The 18,794-nt window shown below is 51.1% G+C and overlaps 2 protein-coding genes across 3 annotated transcripts in view; one reads left to right on the top strand and one right to left on the bottom strand.

The window, feature by feature from the left end:
* Positions 1 to 6: 6 nt before the first annotated feature.
* On the bottom strand, positions 7 to 10,353 carry CCDC153 (coiled-coil domain containing 153). Its single transcript, XM_061576900.1, has 6 exons — positions 10,161 to 10,353; positions 8,045 to 8,107; positions 6,933 to 7,052; positions 6,294 to 6,386; positions 2,438 to 2,568; positions 7 to 450 (listed from the first exon to the last, which is right to left on the bottom strand). The coding sequence occupies exons 1-6, from the start codon at positions 10,225 to 10,227 to the stop codon at positions 322 to 324; spliced, it is 603 nt and encodes a 200-aa protein (XP_061432884.1). The 5' UTR covers positions 10,228 to 10,353; the 3' UTR covers positions 7 to 321.
* Positions 10,354 to 14,790: 4,437 nt separating this feature from the next.
* The window catches only part of LOC133358470 (E3 ubiquitin-protein ligase CBL-like), a 44,135-nt gene continuing 40,131 nt past the window's right edge, over positions 14,791 to 18,794 (top strand). Inside the window, exon 1 of one of the 2 annotated variants that reach the window (XM_061576782.1) lies at positions 14,791 to 16,770. In XM_061576782.1, the coding sequence (XP_061432766.1) occupies positions 15,662 to 16,770 (1,109 nt within the window). In that variant the 5' untranslated portion in view covers positions 14,791 to 15,661. Of the gene's footprint in view, positions 16,771 to 17,104; positions 17,148 to 18,794 lie in introns of those variants that run through there. The other variant, XM_061576783.1, reaches the window with a different exon arrangement.

Raw genomic sequence — 18,794 nt, 5'->3', positions numbered from 1 at the left:
CACAATTCAAGTTCCTAGAATCAACCCACCCGCGCCTGCAACATGGCTTCATCCCAGAGGTCGCAATCGGGTACCCGTACCCGTACCCTACCCGTACACGGCCGGGTAAGGGTACGGGTACCCGTTTGCGACCCTGGTGCGGCCGGGTACGGGTAAGGAATCAAAACCCGTTTGCGATCTCTGTCGCACAGAGACGTGACCTCGGCGCACACACACACACACACAGGGCTGGGTGGGCATTGTGGGTACAGGAAGTGCTGGGTTATGTGCAGCGCTGTGGCGGTGTGGTGCCTCCAGGGGGCGCTGCGGTTTCCGTGGCGGCTACAGGGAGAGGGGTGCCAGGCCGTGCTGCTGCAGCGTGCGCTTGTGCTTGGCGTGGAGCAGCGCCACGCGGGGCTCCCACGCCGCCTTCGCCGTGTCCAGGCGAGACACGAGGGAGTCCAGCGCCGCCTGTACCGCCACACCGGGGCGGTGGGACGGGGGTGGGGGACACACAACAACAACAACAACAGGTTGTCGCGGTGGCGAGATGTTAGCTACCTCGCCCGCTATACAGGAGGTCGTGGGTTTAAACACAACCCTGACGCCTGTAGCAGAATCAGATTTATTTTTTATACTCCAGAAAGAATCCGATTAGCTGTAAAACTCTTATTTTCACAATGTCCAGTAGGGGAATGGGGTAAGAACGTTTCAACGACAAACAGTGACAAAAACACAATAGTAGTGCAGAGTACAAGACAGGCATCAGGGTCGGGATCGAACCCCTGACCTCCTGCATAGCAGGCGAGGAAGATGACATCACACCACCGAGGCGCTGCCGCTTTAGTCAGTAAATATCATCCTCAACACTCTAACGTTTGAGACATACACGTCTAAGGGCCTCCTCTATCTGTGTTGGGTCAGGGCTTTCGAGCAGCCCTGAGCTTGGCTCCGCGCCTACGATTTGTTGACTCGTCTGCAAAATCTGGCGCGTTACAAATAAATGCCGTCATCATTCTCTCTCCCCGTGGTCCGCGTGGATTTCTCTCGGGGACCTCCGGTTTTCCCCTCCGCATTGAGAATCATCGCCCATGCGTTTCGAGTCAAGTTCAAGTTCATGTATTAGGTATAGAGCCCTGTGAGCCATTCGGCTCTTGAATCGGGTGCAACCGCAACAAACAAAAACATGAACAAAAAACATCTTAAAGTGAATATGTGACTGAGTGCAAACAGAAAATCCAAGAAAAGACAGTAAAATATTGCAGAAAAAGCACCGTACACAAAAATGTGCAAAAATCCCAGTGGGATGCAAGTCAAACAACAACAACAACCACAAGACAACTTAGATTAAGGCCATCAGTCTAACTCCGTACTACAACAAACAAACATGGCCAAACCAAAAAACTTTTCGAAAATCACCAAAATAAAGCCATAAAAGCAATGAAACAGTGATCATAGGAACTGTGACCGAATTTTCACAATAAACGACGTCAACAACATGTACCACCACCAAACTCTGCAGCCATAGCTGGCTGCACGAGTCACTCCACAACAGCAGGAGCATCAGTAGGAGTATCAACAGTCATTTGGCTTCTGCTATCAATGTCCACGTGATGATGATGATGATTGTGGTGTTTCTGAAAAGGAGTAACATCGGCTCGGAAGGCCTTACCTGCTCAGATAAATTAGTTTAGTTTAACCAATGTTCGAAGGCCCCCTTCGTTATGTCAGTATTTGGCTACTGCTATGGATGTCCACGTGATGATCGGCCACTTCGGTGAGCTATCGTTATCGGGCAGGTCGCTTCTGAAAAAGACCTACACAGCTGAGTGTACGAGTGAGTGTGAGTGAGTGAGTGAGTGTGAGTGAGTGAGTGTATATGCGTGAGTGTGTATGAGTGTGTATGAGTGAGTGAGTGTGAATGAGTGAGTGAGTGTGAGTGTATGAGTGAGTGTGAGTGTATGAGTGAGTGTGTATGAGTGAGTGAGTGTGTACGAGTGAGTGTATATGAGTGAGTGTATATGAGTGAGTGAGTGTGTGTATGAGTGTGTACGAGTGAGTGTGTACGAGTGAGTGAGTGTGTGTATGAGTGAGTGTGTATGAGTGAGTGAGTGAGAGTGTATGAGTGAGTGAGAGTGTATGAGTGTGAGTGAGTGAGTGTGAGTGATAGTGTATGAGTGAGTGAGTGTGTGTATGAGTGTGTACGAGTGAGTGTGTACGAGTGAGTGAGTGTGTGTACGAGTGAGTATGAGTGAGTGTGTATGAGTGAGTGAGTGAGAGTGTATGAGTGAGTGTGTATGAATGAGTGAGAGTGTATGAGTGTGAGTGTGTACGAGTGAGTGTGAGTGATAGTGTATGAGTGAGTGAGTGTGTACGAGTGAGTGTGAGTGAGTGAGTGTATATGAGAGTGAGTGAGTGTACGAGTGAGTGAGTGAGAGTGTGTACGAGTGGTTCTCACGTGGAAAGCTCTCTCGTACTCCTCCTCCATGAGTTCCATTTTGTCCTGAAGTTCCGTCTGCAGCAGCAGCTTCTCCCGGGAGAGTTTCTCTCGCTCCGCACGCTCCTCCCTCACACTGCGTTGACTCTCCTCTATCTCACACACACACACACATATACACGTGTATACACACACACGTGTATACACACACACGTGTATACAAAGACAAAGATCCCCCGTATAGCCTTAACAGACTGTAGGGGCAAGTGCTGTTAGCGAGCACCTATGAAGGCCGGAACGGCACACGAGGGGGTGGGTGGCCAGGACCACGCCCGGCCGCCTTTGTCTCCCCAGTGGCGATGTTTACACACCGCACCAGGTACTCATTTAAGGCTGAGTCGACCTAGGGGAGGCCCAGGACCGGTTCAGATAATCGTCACTGGTGTTGGCCGTGAGCGGTTCACAGCGCAGCGCGCTAACCGCTACACCACCGCTCCCCGTGTATACACACTGACACACACACACACACGTGTATACACACACACACACGTGTACACACACACACACAAATAAAGACAAAGATCCCCCGTGTAGCCTTAACAGACTGTAGGGGCAAGTGCTGTTAGCGAGCAGCACCTATGAAGGCCGAAACAGCACACGAGGGGGTGGGTGGCCAGCACCACGCCCGGCCGCCTTTGTCTCCCCAGTGGCGATGTTTTACACAGGGTATTCATTGAAGGACCGGCTCAGATTATTTACCGCTGACGTTGGCCACGAGTCGAAATCTAACTCGGCTTTGCTGGGTTTGAAGCGCAGTGCGCTAACCGCTGCGCCACCGCTCCCCACACAGAGATCCGCACATGTGCACTCGGCATGTTGCCCAAGGGGTGGTTGAGTGTGTGAGCGATTCCGCTTGTGAATGACCGAGCGAGCGTGTTGGAATCTCACTCGGGAGTTGCAGGGTTTGATGCGCAGTGCGCTAACGGTTGCGCCACCGCTCCCCACACAGAGACACAAAGATCCCCCGTGTAGCCTTAACAGACTGCTGGGGCAAGTGCTGTTCGCGATCACCTTTGAAGGCCGGAACGGCGCACGAGGTGGTGGGTGACCAGCACCACACCCAGCCGCCTTTGTCTCCCCAGTGGCGATGTTTTTTTTTTATATACCGCACCAGGTACTCATTTGAGGCTGAGTCGACCTAGGAGAGGCCCAGATAATCGACACCGGTGTTGGCCGTGAGCGGAAATCGAACTCGGGGTCGCCGGGTTCGTAGCGCAGCGTAGCGCTGACCACTGCGCTCCACCGAGACACACGGGTACACGTGCACAGGGCATGTTGGTGCCGTGGGTGGTTGATTGTGTGAGTGATTCCGCGTGTGAATGACTGAGCCGGGCGTGCTGCGTGGGTGTGCGTTGGTGAGTAACGATGCTGACTCCGCTGGTCATTATTTGACGTTCCTGCTGACGCCGGCGAGAGTGGCCGCGGCTGCTGTTGCGAGTGCGGCTTGCCGCTACCTCAGTGGCTGGGAGATGTTAACCGCCTCGCCTGGTCTACAGGAGGTCGTGGGTTCTATCCTGACCCTGACGCCTGCTGCTGCTGTATTTGGAGTTTGGATGTCTCTCTCTCTCATCATCATCAGGTTGGCTAGGAGATGTTGACTACCTCACCTGGTCTACAGGAGGTCGTGGGTTCTATCCTGACCCTGACGCCTGCTGCTGTATATTTGGAGTTTTCGTGTCTCTCTCTCTCTCATCATCATCACGGTGGCTAGGAGATGTTAACTACCTCGCCTGGTCTACAGGAGGCCGTGGGTTCGATCCCGACCCTGACGCCTGCTGCTGTATATTTGGAGTTTGAATGTCTCTCTCTCTCTCTCATCATCATCACGGTGGCTAGGAGATGTTGACTACCTCGCCTGGTCTACAGGAGGCCGTGGGTTCGATCCCGACCCTGACGCCTGCTGCTGTATATTTGGAGTTTGCGTGTCTCTCTCTCTCATCATCATCACGGTGGCTAGGAGATGTTAACTACCTCGCCTGGTCTACAGGAGGTCGTGGGTTCGATCCTGACCCCGACTCCTGCTGCTGTATATTTGGAGTTTGAATGTCTCTCCCTCTCTTTCTCTCCCCGTGATTTTTCTCCGGGTCCTCCAGTTTTTCCCTCCACATTTAGAATCAACATCGACATTTCCACCGCTGGTTTAGAGTTCATTTGAGCAGAAAATATCCGACTCTTTCTGACTTCTGCTGCCGCTGCCGTGGGTGTTACCGCTGGCGATTAATCTGCTGATGCTGCTACTGTTGCTGCTACTAACATTGACAACAATGCTACCGCTGCTACTGTTACTGTCCGCGCAGCGAAAGTGGCTTCCACCCCTTCTCCTGGAGCCTGTGACAACGGCAGAGGTCGCAACCGGGTACCCGATACCCGTACCCTACCCGATACCCAGCTACCCGTACCCGGCCGGGTACGGGTACCCGTTTGCGACCCTGGTGCAGCCGGGTACGGGTACGGGTAGGCCGTGAGTCACTGGTGAGTAACCGTTTGTCACTCATTTCGGGTAGGGTACGGGTACGGGTAGGGAACGGGTACCCGTACCCGGCCGGGTACAGGTACGGGTAACCATTTGCGACCCTGGTGCGGCCGGGTACGGGTACGGGTAAGGAATCAAAACCCGTTTGCGACCTCTTGACGACGGTGATGAGGATGATGACGACAATGGTACCACCACTGTTTAAACTGAACTATTAAACACTTTTTGTTATTTTACCAGGCAAGGCCCCACTGAGTTGCATTGCACGTTTTCAGAAGCGACGTTGGCCATCGCAAACGATAGCTCAAGGAAGTTGCCGGCTCATCATCGCGTGGAAATCTCTTGCAGCTAAATACCACGAACGCGCGATGCTGATTGCGAATGTGGAGGGAAAAACGGGACGGCCGGGAGAAAGATCCACATGACCACGGGGAGGGAGATATGCAAACTCCAAATGTACAGGCATCGAACCTACGACCTCTTGTAGACCAGGGGAGGTAGTTAACATCTCGCCACTGTGGAACTCATAAATCATTATTATAAAAATGCCACCATTAACCTGGCATCGTCAGCATCAGGATGGAACCCACGACCTCCTGTATACCAGGTGAAGTAGTTAACATCTCGCCACTGTGGCATCAGTAAATTATTGCCATTCACATGTCACCATGAACCTGGCATCGTCAAGGTCGGCTTCGAACCGACGACCTTCTGTATACCGGGCGAGCTATTTAACATCTCGCCACCATGGTGCCCTTTCATATCATTGCTACCACAGGTATCTTGCAGTGTATCGCTGTGGGATTTTTGCACACAGCGTTGGTGTATGGTGCTTTTTCTGAAAGAATTTGCTATTTTTCGATTTAAAGCTTTCGTGACTGCAGGGATTCATCTTCTTGGTTCTTTCGGTAAAGTCACGTAGAAGGGAAATCATAAAATAATAAAAATACAACATAATAAAATAATACAATTCTCACGACGTTTCGGCCACAACACAAGCAGCCGTCCTCAGGTGAAGAACAGGGCTGTCGGAAAGACAGTGTCCGAATGAACACAACCAAGCTTGGCGGCGTATATTTAAGCAGGGGTTAGAGGAGGAGAGCGCCTTGACAAAGGAATTTACATTATTATTTCCCTTCTACGTGACTTTACCAAAAGAACCAAGAAGATTAATTTGCTATTTGTTCCTGGATTTTAATGTTTGCACATAGTCACTTTAAGTTGTTTTCTTGTTCATGTTTTTGTTTTTTGTGTGTTGCGGTTGCACCCGATTCAAGAGCCGAATAGCTCACAAGGCTATACCAAATAAATGAAAATGTTATTAAATTAAATGTGTCTGATTACCCAGCTGGCTCTGCAGGTACTGCACGTCCGACTCCAGCTGCCGCACGCGTAGAGACAGGTCGCCGTGCATCGTCTTGTACTGGCGCGTGAGCTCTGTCGGTGAGACGCACAAACGCACAGCGGCAGAGGTCGCAACCAGGTACCCGATACCCGTACCCTACCCGATACCCGGCTACCCGTATCCGGCCGGGTACGGGTACCCGTTTGCGACCCTGGTGCGGCCGGGTACGGGTACGGGTAGGCCGTGAGTCACTGGTGAGTAACCGTTTGTCACTCATTTCGGGTAGGGTACGGGTACGGGTAGGGAACGGGTACCCGTACCCGGCCGGGTACAGGTACGGGTAACCATTTGCGACCCTGGTGCGGCCGGGTACGGGTACGGGTAAGGAATCAAAACCCGTTTGCGACCTCTGCACGGCGGTGACACGGCACACAGCGGCGGTGGTGGTGCGGCAGGATGTGCAGTGAAGTTCATAAAGTCTTGCGGGTAACCTTGGTGTGACCGGGCGATGGCTCGGTGAGACAAGGATCAGTCTCGTGCTTAAACTCAGCCTTGTTGCGCTATGGGGTAGCGATTAAGTGTCGTGTGATGTAGTGTAGATTGACGAAGTGTGACTTTGCACGGAGTGCAGTACAGACCAGAACTGACTGCATCCTCTTCCTCTTTCTTCTCCTCCAGTTCTGTCTCCAATTGCGTTGCTTTGCCTCTCCATGTCTCCCTCCCAAACTCAGCTCTCCTACAACCCTCCCTCTGCAATGCTGGAACAACAACAACAGCAACAACAACAGCAGCAGCAGCACAGATGGCAGTAATGCGACACGGTGGCTAGAATATGTTAACACCCTCGCCTGGTATGCAGGAGGCCGTGGATTCGATCCCGACCCTGACGCCTGCTGTACATTTGGAGTTTGCGTGTCTCTCTTTCATTATCATCACGGTGGCTAGGAGATGTTGGCCCACGTAACGCCATCGCTGTTGTGCGGAGGTCTTCATCGACACGAGGGAGCGCTACATTCGTCATGAACAGGCGTCGCGCGGCGCTTTGTGTGTGTGTCGGGTGATTTGGTTCCCTTTCTTGGACTTATCCTATCGTGTTGTTGTATTGTGTTTGTTGTTACTGTCTTACCCCGTGCCGGGACTGGACATCTGTGAATACGAGCTTGAAAGCTCATCGGATTCCGGCAGTATGAATAAAATATTCTGATTTCAGGTGCACTTCTGCGGCCGTCTGGAACGCTCTTGCCGGCGATGTTATGAAGCCACTTGGAGCTATGGCACTTCTAAATCATCTCGATTGAAAGCTCATTTCTTTAGAACTGCTTTTCCTGTTTAGTTTTTTGCCCTTCCCCCGAACATCCGAAGAGCGCGGCTGGCGACGTACGGTGCGAGACAAGGTCGACACACACAGACACACTATGAGACATCTTCTTTACCAGTGGCAAAATACAGTAGTAGGTTTTTAGCCTTTAAACTGGTACAAAACGGACACCTTTATACAAGGCATCATGTTTGCAATAACCACAACACAAGCATTTTGACTACTTGTGTTGTGGTTATTGCAAACATGATGCCTTGTATAAAGGTGTCAGTTTTGTACCAGTTTAAAGGGTAAAAACCTAATACTACACACAGACACGTCATTATAAACATTCTCCGTTACATCTGGTGTCTTGACGGGAATTTCCCAAGTGTACGATGGACTGAACGCGTTGCCAAAAGCGGACGGGGGCTGCCGTGTCGTCATCCTTACCCAGGTGGTCTTTCAAAATCTCCACCTCCCGTCGCGAACGTTCAAACTTCTCCTCGGTGGAATCTGCAACCGAACCACACCACACGGTCTCAGTGTCCGGGTCCACACTGCAAAGTGTTACGAGATGTTAACTACCCCGCCTCGTATACAAGAGGTCGCGGGTTCAATCCCGACCCTGACTGACGAAGCCTGTATATTGGATTTTTCTCCGGCTTTTCACCCTCCACATTTAAAATCAACGTCAGGCGTTTTGGAGCCATTTGGCTGCTGTAAATGTCCACGCGATAATACGCCACCTCATTGAGCTATTATTTGTGATCGCCAGTTCGCTTCTGACAAAGAGCTATACACTGTAGCGCAGCGGGCCTTACCTGGTCAAATAGAAATAGTTTAAGTTTAGTTTAAGTTTTACACCATTGGTACCTCATTTGCCAGTAAAAAATATGATAATTGTTTTTGTACCCTTTTATCTGGCAACAAAACTGACACCTTTTTTTACGAGGAGTCATGTTTGCATAGACCACAATACCTGCAGTCATAATGCAAACAAAAAACAAAACTCTGATAATGTATGCACTGTCCTTGAAGTTGATTGGTCCACACCCGAGACAGCTTTCCTTAGAGCCTAGTCTCACATGGGTTGGACCAGATGACGCCAAAAGGCACACAACTCAAAGACAATGCACCATCAGAGTATGAGAGCTCGGGGTAAGCATTTACACCATTGGTACCTCATTTGCCAGTAAAATATATCATAATTGGTGTTTTACCCTTCTATCTGGCAACAAAACTGACACCTTTTTACCAATTGCCTGTATACTCTGATAGTGCGCTGTTTTTGAGTTGTACGCCTTTTGGCGTCATCTGGTCCAACACCAATGGAGACTAGGCTCTAAGAAAAGCTGTCTCGTGTGTGGACCAATCAACTTCAAGGACAGTGGATATCATTATCATCATCAGAGTTGTTTCTTTTTGTTTACATTTTGACTGCTTGTGTTGTGGTTATTGCAAACATGATGCCTTGTATAAAGGTGTCAGTTTTTGTACCAGTTGAAAGGGTAAAAACCTATCACTAGGGTAGAGAGGGAACCAGGTGTAGAGGGACGAAGTCGTGAGTCTGGAAGGAGGCCGGTGGTAGCCGGTCCGACACGGAGAGAGAGAGACCGGAGCTAGCCGGCAGGGACCAGGACTCAGCATAGGACCCCTAACCCCTGGGAGTTGTGTACCAGAGGTCGCAACCGGGTACCCGATACCCGTACCCTACCCGATACCCGGCTACCCTGGTGTGGCCGGGTACGGGTACGGGTAGGCCGTGAGTCACTGGTGAGTAACCGTTTGTCACTCATTTCGGGTAGGGTACGGGTAGCGTACGGGTACCCGTACCCGGCCGGGTACGGGTAGGGTACGGGTATGGCCGGGTACGGGTACGGGTACCCGTTTGCGACCCTGGTGCGTTCGGGTACGGGTAGGGGTAGGCCGTGAGTCACTGGTGAGTAACCATTTGTCACTCATTTCGGGTAGGGTACAGGTAGCGTATGGGTACCCGTACCCGGCCGGGTAGGGTACGGGTATGGCCGGGTACGGGTACCCGTTTGCGACCCTGGTGCGGCCGGGTACGGGTAAGGAATCAAAACCCGTTTGCGACCTCTGTTGTGTACCCTTGTGTTAGATTTTAACAGCTCTAATACACCTTTGGCGAAAGCCCCTAAACCTTACCTGCGTCTCCGAGTGCGTCCTGGGAACTCCTCAACATACATACATAGCACGGTTCACTAAGTACGGTGCAAAAGAAGTTCAACAAATATAGTTCGATACTACTATACACTATATACTACTTCAAATCTAGATACATAGTTCACTAAGTACGGTGCGAAAAAAGTTAAACAAACATAGTTCACTAAGTACGGTGCGAAAAAAGTTCAGCATACATACATGTTACGATTCGCTAAGTACTGTTCGAAAGTACTTAAACATACATACATGTCACAGTTCACTAAGTACTGTGCGAAATAAGTTCAACAAACATAGTTCACTAAGTACGGTGCAAAAAAAGTTCAGCAAACATATCACGATTCACATAAATTGAACACCGAATCATAATTAATCGTAAATAAACCTGATGTCTTCTCATTCTTCTTCTTCTTGCCCTTTCCCCCCTTTCCCTTTTTCTTCTTGGGCGGCATTATTTTAAACGGGGGGACAAAGTTAAAGAAATTTCACGGCCACTAACTTAATCAAATTAAAGAGACGCAGACAGGCTGCAGATTGCAGTGACTAGGCCCGAGGCGTCGCTGCGTTGCCACGGGCAACCGTAGCCAAGTCTCGCGATAACTCAAGCGGGGAGCAAAAACAACGCGGCAAGTCTCGCGAGAACTCAAGCGGGGGGGGGGCGGGGCGAAAGCAACGCGGCAAGTCTCGCGAGATTTCACGCGAGATTCTTAGGCTTCGGTTGTTGCATAGGGGCCGTTCGTAAATGACGTCACGCACCTAGTGGGGGGGGGGGGTTGAGAAATGTGACGTCACATCAAAATGCGCAACTTTAAATAAATATAGACAACACGTTCTACTTAATTAAATAGACTTTTTGATCAATCTTTTCTCCTACAACATCATAGTGCAGCGCCACATTAAATACGCACCACAATGACAATAGTTCAAAGCGATTTGAAGCATGTTTTTTTTTCAAAATGTGACGTCATATTTGAGGGGGGGGTCTGACTTTTTGTGACGTCATGTGACGAGGGGGGGGGTCAAAGCGGTGTGACGTCATATTTGAGTGGTGACGTCATATTTGAGGGGGGGTCTGACTTTTTGTGACGTCGTGTGACGAGGGGGGGTCAAAAATTCGTCTAAAATTGCGTGACGTCATTTATGGACGGCCCCTATAAAGGATCCTGTAGTGCTAGAAAGGATCCTTAATGTGGCGCTGATGTTGTAGGAGTGTTGTTATAACAATTATATATTTATTTAAAGTTGTGCAATTTGATATGACGTCACACATCGTCACAAATGTCTGACCCCCCCGCCCCCCAAGGTGCGTGACGTCATTTATGGATGGCCCCATAGCACTACAGGCTTCAATTAAATTTTTTAAAATTGGATATCACTTTGAGCCCTAAGAAATAAAATTTACATGACAAGCCCCGCCTACATGGTGACGTCATAAAACATCTCCCGCTAATTAGCCGTCAGCGCCGCCCATTAACTAATGACGTCACGTAAAGATTGCGCCGACACGATGACGTCACTCGGCAAAAAAACTCCCCCTCCCCCCCTTCGGTTTTGGATAAAATTCCGCCCCAACGCGATTACGTCACTAGACGCGATGACGTCACTAGACACGCGATGACGTCACTAAATACGAGAAGATCTCACTTGGTCACACGATGACGTCACTAAATACGAGAAGATCTCACTTGGTCACACGATGACGTCACTAGACACGCGATGACGTCACTAAATACGAGAAGATCTCACTTGGTCACACGATGACGTCACTAAATACGAGAAGATCTCACTTGGTCACACGATGACGTCACTAGACACGCGATGACGTCACTAAATACGAGAAGATCTCACTTGGTCACACGATGACGTCACTAAATACGAGAAGATCTCACTTGGTCACACGATGACGTCACTAGACACGCGATGACGTCACTAAATACGAGAAGATCTCACTTGGTCACACGATGACGTCACTAAATACGAGAAGATCTCACTTGGTCACACGATGACGTCACTAGACACGCGATGACGTCACTAAATACGAGAAGATCTCACTTGGTCACACGATGACGTCACTAAATACGAGAAGATCTCACTTGGTCACACGATGACGTCACTAGACACGCGATGACGTCACTTTACACACGATGACGTCATGTGGAACTGCCAACCCCCAAAAGAATAACACGATGACGCAATCACCGACCAGCTCCCTGACGAAAGCACGTGGCGTGACGTCATTCTACGGTGGCCCGCCCGTGACAAGTGGGGTTTTTTATTTCCGAAAAGCGATTTTAATATAACGGTGTCCACATCTCCATATTTATATTCTTAAGTTTTTTCGGTAAAGTCACGTAGGTGAAACGTTAAAATTAATAAAAGTAAAATAATTTTAATTTTTTACCTACGTGACTTTACCGAAAAAACCTAAGAATATGAATCCGTGCAGTCACGAAAGCTTCAAATCTAGAATCTCCATATTTTTAGTATATAAAAGGCAAAGTTATGAATATGTGTTTGTTCAAAATGTTTATGGTACTTCGCGACATGCAACAAACTTGAAATTTTCCATGTGGGTACTTTCCAGACTGTACACCATGCACAAATTATAAAAATACACTTTTGTGTTTTTTTTGGGGGGGAGGGAGCTCAATAATGCAAATATTTTTTGCACGACAGGTGAGCTGTGACGTCACCTCTGTCACGTGACCCGCACACGTGGAAGCGTAACGCGTTGTAGTGTAAGTTCAAGCTCATGTATTAGGTACAGAGCCCTGTGAGCCATTCAGCTCTTGAATTGGGTGCAACCGCAACAAACAAAAAAACAAAAACATGAACAAAAAACATCTTAAAGTGAATATGTGACTGAGTGCAAACAGAAATCCAAGAAAAGACAGCAAAATATTGCAGAAAAAAATCACCGTTACACACCAATGCTGTGTGCAAAAATCCCAGTGGGATGCAAGTCAAACAACAACCACCACAAGACAACTTAGATTAAGGCCATCAGTCTAACTCCGTACTACAAGAACACAAACATGGCTAAACCAATACACTTTTAGAAATCACCAATAATATAGCCATGAAAGCAATGAAACAGTGATCCTAGATTTGAAGCTTTCGTGACTCACTCACCAACCCAAACACTCAACCACCCACTCACTCACCCAACCACTCACTCAATCAACCACTCAATCAACCACTCACTCACCCAACCACTCACTCACCAACCCAAACACTCACCCACTCACTCACCCAACCACTCACTCACCCAACCACTCACTCAATCAACCACTCACTCAACCACTCACTCACCCAACCACTCACTCACCCAACCACTCACTCACCAACCCAAACACTCACCCACTCACCAACCCAAACACTCACCCACTCACGGAATTTTCACAATAAATGACACAAACAACATGTACCACCAAAAACCCTGCAGCCATAGCTGGCTGCATGAGTCACTCCACAACAGCAGCAGGAGCATCAATTGGAGTATTATAATTGTTCAATGCACCTTTAAGATCAGCACACTGGTACAGACAGGAGGTGTGTGGTCACGTGAGTCTATAGGGGTACAATCCATGGGTTTTCCCTTAACTCCACCGATGATTAGGACACGCTACGAATTGCATTGAGACTTGGACTGGCTGCTACAATTCGTCTGGAAATCCAAAGGAAAAGCGAATTTCACTTCCGAATCGATTTGTCGATTCGCTTTTTTGCTTTACAACCCGACGAATCGAATCGATTCCTTGCGAAACGGAACGTTGACGGGCGCGCGATGCGTTCGTGTTACTCGATTCTATCGATTCTATCGATTTATGTAGAAAATCGATTCCTCTCGTGACGCCGTATTATAGGGGAGTGGGGAATCGTTAGTTTTATATAAAAACAAATCCTGATGAATCGATTCCGTAATCGTACCACGTGGAAGCGCTTCGCCTGTTAAGAATTTACATTGAGATACATTGGGATGTGTGGAGAGAATCGATTCAATTTAATCGTGTCGGCGATTTTCAGAATCGATTCGGCAGTGCAAGTCCGGGGGGGGGGCTGAGAGGCGGTGTTGGTGGGCAGAGAATCGATTCCATTTTAATCGTATCGGCGATTTTCAGAATCGATTCGGAAGTGCAAGTGTGGGTGGGGGGCGGCGTGGGTGAGAGAATCGATTCGGGGTGGTGCGGGGGTAGAGAATCGATTCTATTTCTTCCGTGTTGTTGACTTTTACAGAATCGATTCGTAAGTGCAAATGGGGGGATGGGGGGGGGGGTGTTTGGAGGGAATCGATTCCATTTGAGTCGTGTTGCCGATTAGTGGAATCGATTCGTCGTTGCAGGGGGGGGGGGTTGGTGGGGGGTGATTCCGTGAAGGCGGAACTGGGCGCGGAAGGGCTCAGACGGGGAGAGACGCGGGGGGAGAGACACGCGGGGGTAGAGAGACACACGGGGTAGAGAGAGACACGGGGAGAGACACGGGGGGAGACGCGGAGAGAGACACTGGGGGAGAGAGAGACGCGGGGAGACACTGGGGGAGAGAGAGACGCGGGGGGTAGAGAGACACGCGGGGAGAGACACGCGGAGAGACACACGGAGAGACACTGGGGGGGGGAGAGACACTGGGGGAGAGACACGGAGAGACACTGGGGGGGAGAGACACGCGGGGAGAGAGACACGGGGAGAGACACGGGGAGACACGGGGAGAGACACGGGGGTAGAGAGAGACACGGGGGGAGACGAGACACGCGGGGAGAGACGGGGAGAGACACGGGGGTAGAGAGACGCGGGGAGAGACACGGGGGTAGAGAGAGAGACGCGGGGGGGGGGGGGGGGGACACGGGGAGACACGGGGGGAGACACGGGGAGAGACACGGGGAGAGACACGCGGGGTAGAGAGACACGGGGGGAGACGCAGGGAGAGAGACACGGGGAGACACGGGGGGAGACACGGTGGGAGAGACACGGGGAGGAACCCCGTGAGACACCGCGGGCTGGTTGGGTGACATAGCGGGTGGGTGAGCGGGAGGGAGACGCCGGCGGGAGAGACGGGGGGAGGAGGTTTTGGGGAGCAGGAGGGGAGAGTTGTGGGGGAGACGAGGGACGAGGGGAGACGCCGAGGGAGCAGGAAGAGGAAGGTAGGAGGAGGAGGAGGTGACACGAGGAGGAAGGGAGTGGGGAGAGAGACACACACACAGAGAGATAGAGAGACACACACACAGACACATACAGAGAGAGAGACACACACAGAGACACAGAGAGAGACACACACAGAGAGAGACACACACAGACACACAGACAGACACACAGACACATACAGAGACAGACACACAGACAGACACACACACATACACACAGACACACACACACAGACACACACACAGAGACACACACACACAGAGACACACACACAGACACACACACACAGACACACACACACAGAGACACACACACACAGACACACAGAGAGACACACACACAGAGACACACACACAGACAGACACACACACAGACAGACACAGACAGACACAGACAGACACAGAGACAGACACACACAGACACACAGAGACACAGACACAGAGACAGACACACACAGACACACAGAGACACACACACAGACACACACACACAGAGACACACACACACAGACACAGAGACACACACACAAACACACACACAGACACACACACACACAGACACACACACACAGACACACACACACACAGAGACACACACAGAGACACACACACAGACACACAGACACACACACAGACACACACACAGACACACACACACAGAGACACACACACAGACACACACACACAGAGACACACACACATACACACACACAGAGTGACTTGGCTACAGGGTGACGCAGTGAGACGCGATGGCCGCTTCTCAGGGTGGTGGTGGTGGTGGCGTTGACGGAGCCAGTGGCTTCGGTAGTTCAAGCGGTGGTGGTGGTGGTGGTGGTAGTGGTGGTAGTGGTGGTGGTAGTGGTGGTAGTGGTGGTGGTAGTGGTGGTGGTAGTGGTGGTGGTAGTGGGGACAGTGGTGGCGCTAGCTATGCCGTAGCCGGCGCTGCAAGTGGTGGTGGTAGTGGTAGTTATGGTGGTGGCAGTGGTGGTGGTAGTGGTGGTGGCGGTAGTAGTGGTTATGGTGGTGGTAGTGGTGGTGGCGGTAGTGGTGGTGGTACTAGTGGTGGTGGTAGTTATGGTAGTGGTGGTGGTGGTAGTTATGGTGGTGGTAGCACTTACGGATTGGGTGGCACAAGCGGTAGCTATGCCGTAGGCGGTGGGTTTGGTGGTGGTGGGTTTGGTGGTGGTGGTGGTGGTGGCATTGGTGGTGGCACCTACAGCCTCACCTCGGCAGCTTCGTCTGCCCCAAGCATCGCGAGCTACAGCGGCGGGTCCAGCAGTGGATTTGGAGGCATCTCTGGTAGCTACATTGGTGGTGGTGGTGGTGGCTGCCTAAGTGGTGGTGGTGGTGGTTCTGCTGGGAATTCTGGTGCTCCGTACGGGAGTAACTTCAACGCCTCTCCCACTGCTGGTGCTGGTGGTGGTGGTGCTGGTGGTGGTGGTGCTGGTGGTGGTGCCATCACTGGACCTGCCAATACCATCGCAGCCAATTCCGTGGCGTCTTCTGCCAGCGGTGGTGGTGCCTCGAATTCTCTCAACAACAACACCACAACAACAACAACCACCACCACCACCACCTCGACACCCATCAACACCACCACGAGCAGCGGCGGCGGTGGCAACAACAGCAGCCGACAGCCCAAAAAGTACCGAATTCTGGGACTCCTCGATGCCATCCATGATGCTGTCGGCCCTCCGAGAGCCACGGTGGATAGGCGGACGGTGGAGAAGTCGTGGAAGCTCATGGACAAGGTGGTGAAGGCGTGCCAGGCGCCACGATTGCAACTCAAGAATAGCCCCCCGTACATCCTGGACATCCTGCCAGACACCTACCAACACCTGAGGCTCGTGCTGTCCAGGTGATGTGATGGGGGTGTGGGGGGGTGGATGGAGTGGTTGGGGTGGGGTGAGTGAGTGGGTGGGTGAGTGGGTTGGTGAGTACGTGAGTGTTTGGGTTGGTGAGTGAGTGAGTGGTTGGGTGACTGAGTGGTTGGGTGAGTGAGTGAGTGGTTGGGTGAGTGAGTGAGTGGTTGGGTTGGTGAGTGGGTGGGTGGGTGAGTGAGTGGTTGGGTGAGTGAGTGAGTGGTTGGGTGAGTGGTTGGGTGAGTGAGTGGTTGAGTGAGTGGGTGAGTGAGTGGGTGAGTGAGTGGTTGAGTGAGTGGGTTGGTGAGTGGGTTAGTGAGTGAGTGGACATCCTGCCCGACACCTACCAACACCTGAGGCTCGTGCTGTCCAGGTGATGTGATGGGGGTGTGGGGTGTTGGGGTAGGAAGAGAGGGTGTTTGGGGGATGGATGGAGAGTGGTTGGGGTGAGTGAGTGAGTGGTTGGTGAGTGGGTGAGTGTTTGGGTTGATGAGTGGTTGAGTGTTCGGGTTGGTGAGTGGGTGAGTGGTTGGGTGAGTGAGTGAGTGAGTGGTTGGGTGAGTGAGTGGGTGAGTGAGTGAGTGAGTGGTTGAGTGAGTGAGTGGTGATTGGGTTGGTGAGTGAGTGGTTGGGTGGGTGAATTTAGTAGTTGGGTGGGGTTGGTGAGTGAGTGGTTGGGTGAGTGAGTGGGTGAGTGAGTGGTTGGGTTGGTGAGTGAGTGGTTGGGTTGGTGAGTGAGTGGTTGGGTTGAGTGAGTGTTTGGGTGAGTGAGTGGTTGGGTGAGTGAGTGGTTGGGTGGGTTGGTGAGTGAGTGGTTGGGTGGGTTGGTGAGTGAGTGGTTGGGTTGGTGAGTGAGTGGTTGGGGTGGGGTGAGTGAGTGGTTGAGTGAGTGAGTGGGTGAGTGAGTGGTTGGGTGAGTGAGTGAGTGGTTGGGTGAGTGGGTGAGTGGCTGGGTGAGTGAGTGGTTGGGTGAATGAGTGTTTGGGTTGGTGAGTGAGTGGTTGGGTGAGTGAGTGGTTGGGTTGGTGAGTGAGTGGTTGGGTGGGTGGGTGAATTTAGTAGTTGGGTGGGGTTGGTGAGTGAGTGGTTGGGTGAATGAGTGGTTGGGTGAATGAGTGGTTGGGTGAGTGAGTGGTTGGGTGAGTGAGTGGTTGGGTGAGTGAGTGTTTGGGTTGGTGAGTGAGTGAGTGAGTGGTTGGGTGAGTGAGTGTTGGGTTGGTGAGTGAGTGAGTGGTTGTGTGAGTGAGTGAGTGGTTGGGTGGGTGAGTGAGTGGTTGGGTGGGTGAGTGAGTGGTTGGGTGGGTGAGTGAGTGGTTGGGTGGGTTGGTGAGTGAGTGGTTGGGTGGGTTGGTGAGTGAGTGAGTGGTTGGGTGGGTTGGTGAGTGAGTGGTTGGGTGAGTGAGTGAGTGGTTGGGTGGGTGAATGGTTGTGTTGGTCAGTGAGTGGTTGGGTGAATTTAGTGGTTGAGTGGGGTTGGTGAGTGAGTGGTTGGGTGAATGAGTGGTTGGGTTGGTGAGTGAGTGAGTGGTTGGGTGGGTGGATGAATTTACTAGTTGGGTGGGGTTGGTGAGTGGTTGGGTGAGTGAGTGGTTGGGTTGGTGAGTGAGTGGTTGGGTGGATGGATGAATTTAGTGGTTGGGGTGAGTGGTTGGTTGAGGTGGGATGGGTGATTGTTTGGGTGAGTGGTTGGGTTGGTGATAGGTTGGGTGGGTAGGTGAATTGAATGGTTGGGGTGTGAAATGAGAAGTTGGATGGTATGGATGAGTGTTTGGGTGAGTGTCTAAGTTGGTGAGTGGGTGAGTGAGTGGGTGGGTGGTTGTCTGGTTGGGTTGGTGATTGTGTGGTTCTGTAGGTGGCTGAAATGAGTGTGTGGGTGGGTTAGCGAGTAAGTGAGCAGGGGAGTGAATTGGTGACAAATAAAGGCTGGAATTATTGGGCTAACCATCCCAAATGAAAATTTTTTTTGAGACTCAACGAGGCTTTAATGAATTAATGAATGTTATTTTTATTGTTAGTAACA

This window comes from Lethenteron reissneri, chromosome 62 (genome assembly GCF_015708825.2).
Source record: "Lethenteron reissneri isolate LAM-NWPU_2019-01 chromosome 62, ASM1570882v1, whole genome shotgun sequence".
NCBI classification, from domain to species: Eukaryota; Metazoa; Chordata; class Hyperoartia; order Petromyzontiformes; family Petromyzontidae; genus Lethenteron; species Lethenteron reissneri.
This window is presented reverse-complemented; position numbering and strand designations above follow the sequence as displayed.